Source organism: Hevea brasiliensis, chromosome 5 (assembly GCF_030052815.1).
Source record: "Hevea brasiliensis isolate MT/VB/25A 57/8 chromosome 5, ASM3005281v1, whole genome shotgun sequence".
NCBI classification, from domain to species: domain Eukaryota; kingdom Viridiplantae; phylum Streptophyta; class Magnoliopsida; order Malpighiales; family Euphorbiaceae; genus Hevea; species Hevea brasiliensis.
In genome coordinates this window covers 109,383,222-109,384,990 of record NC_079497.1, presented here as the reverse complement: position 1 = coordinate 109,384,990, position 1,769 = coordinate 109,383,222, and the positions used below count along the sequence as shown (strand labels likewise).

Below are 1,769 nucleotides of genomic sequence, written 5' to 3'. Positions count from 1 at the left end.
TTTATAAAAAAGAAAAAGCATCCTCTAACATTGATTAATTAATTAATTTACAGCTCAATTCTACAATCAACCAACTAAAATTATCGAGACTCTTGCTTTTCACAGTTGATGAAAATACCCCATGAAACTTTCACCTGCACCACAAAAACATTTAGAAGTCACGTGACTGTCTCAGCACTTAGCAGCTAGCTAGCAGCCATGACCGTAATAGTAATAATTGTAATGCAGCTTCTGCTGGGACTGGGAGGAGCCACCACCACCACCACCACCACCCGCACCAGCTGACGATCTCACGGAGTAGACACTGTCCCAGATCTCAGTAAAAGCTCTAACGATAATCCCATGGTGATAAGGCGAGTTTAGCTGCAAGAAGCAGTTAAGAAGCTCTCGAAGATCGTCTTTTGAGTATATTTCTTTTTCCAATATCATTTGAAGCATTGACTGACGAAAATCCAGATATGGGTCATCCGACTCTTTTTCCACTGCCAAACTCTCGCCGCCGACCCGCCCCACTCCTCGAACCGTTCTCGAGCATTTCTTGCTGCTGTTTGTGTCCCATGAGGACTGCGGTGGCGTGTTGGCAGAGAATGAGGTGGTAGTGTCGTAGTCCGAGGAAGTAGGGTTGGTTTTTGAGGAGGTGGAAGAGGAATAGTAGACTTCATGGTTATAGCTTTTATGGTAGGAATTGGTGGTGGGTTTTCTGGGTCTTGGCTTGGGATGGAAAATATTGGAGAGGTTTGGTTTCTTGCAGCTGCTACAGCATAAGCTGACTGAGACTGAGCTGCGAATTGGCCTTTTCTTGTTAGAGAACATGGTAGAAGAAGCAGCCGTGAGAGAGAGAGAGAGAGAGAGAGAGAGATAGATGGGAATTGCTTCTTGTGGAGGTGGGTAAAGAGTGAGTTGGGAACTTGGGATGAGAGAGAGAGAGAGAGAGAGAGAGAGATGGGAATTGCTTCTTGTGGAGGTGGGTAAAGAGTGAGTTGGGAACTTGGGATGAGGCATTTCCCCATACAAATCCCTCATGTTTATAAAGGAGGGTCCATCTTGTGATCGTGTTACTCGTCTGTTAATTTTTAGAGATGACAACATCATCTTGACCGTTAATCTTGATTTGACATTTTAAAGAATTAATTGGTTTATTAATGAATTAATAAATTTTTTTAAAAAAAAAATAAAAAATTCTTCCTATTAATAGGCTGTCATCTACTATTTTAAATGGGCATAGGAAATTATACCTAATTTATTTTTTCAACTTGCAAAGGGAGAATATTAATTAATATGAAATGCAAAAGTTAAAAAAGAAATTAGAAAAGCATTATTACGTTCTTTAATTCTTTATAATTTATAATTTTTATTTTCTGATAGATGATATAAATAAACACCAAGCCTCACCCATATTGTTTAGTAATAATTTTTAAAGTAATATTTAATAATTTAATTAAATTAAAATATTATTTTTTATTTATATTATTTAATAATATAATATTTATATGTAAAAAATTTAAAAAATATTTTAATTAAAATTAATAAAATAATAATATTATTATTTTATTTAATCATTAATTTAAAAAATTTTTTATCAAAATTTTTTTATTTTAAATTATTATATAAATAATTAATTATTAAAAATTAATATTTAAAAATTAATAATTATTAAAATAATTTCTAATTATAAAAATAATTAATATTACTGAACAAAGCTACATATATAAAATTTCATTGAGTGAGGAGGCTTTTGTTATATATATATATATATATATATATATATA

The 1,769-nt window shown here is 32.7% G+C and overlaps 1 protein-coding gene across 1 annotated transcript; it reads right to left on the bottom strand.

Moving 5' to 3' along the window:
- Positions 1-931, bottom strand: LOC110632003 (transcription repressor OFP6). The gene has a single exon (XM_021780084.2). The coding sequence runs from the start codon at positions 811-813 to the stop codon at positions 190-192; it is 624 nt and encodes a 207-aa protein (XP_021635776.2). The 5' UTR covers positions 814-931; the 3' UTR covers positions 1-189.
- Positions 932-1,769: the final 838 nt, after the last annotated feature.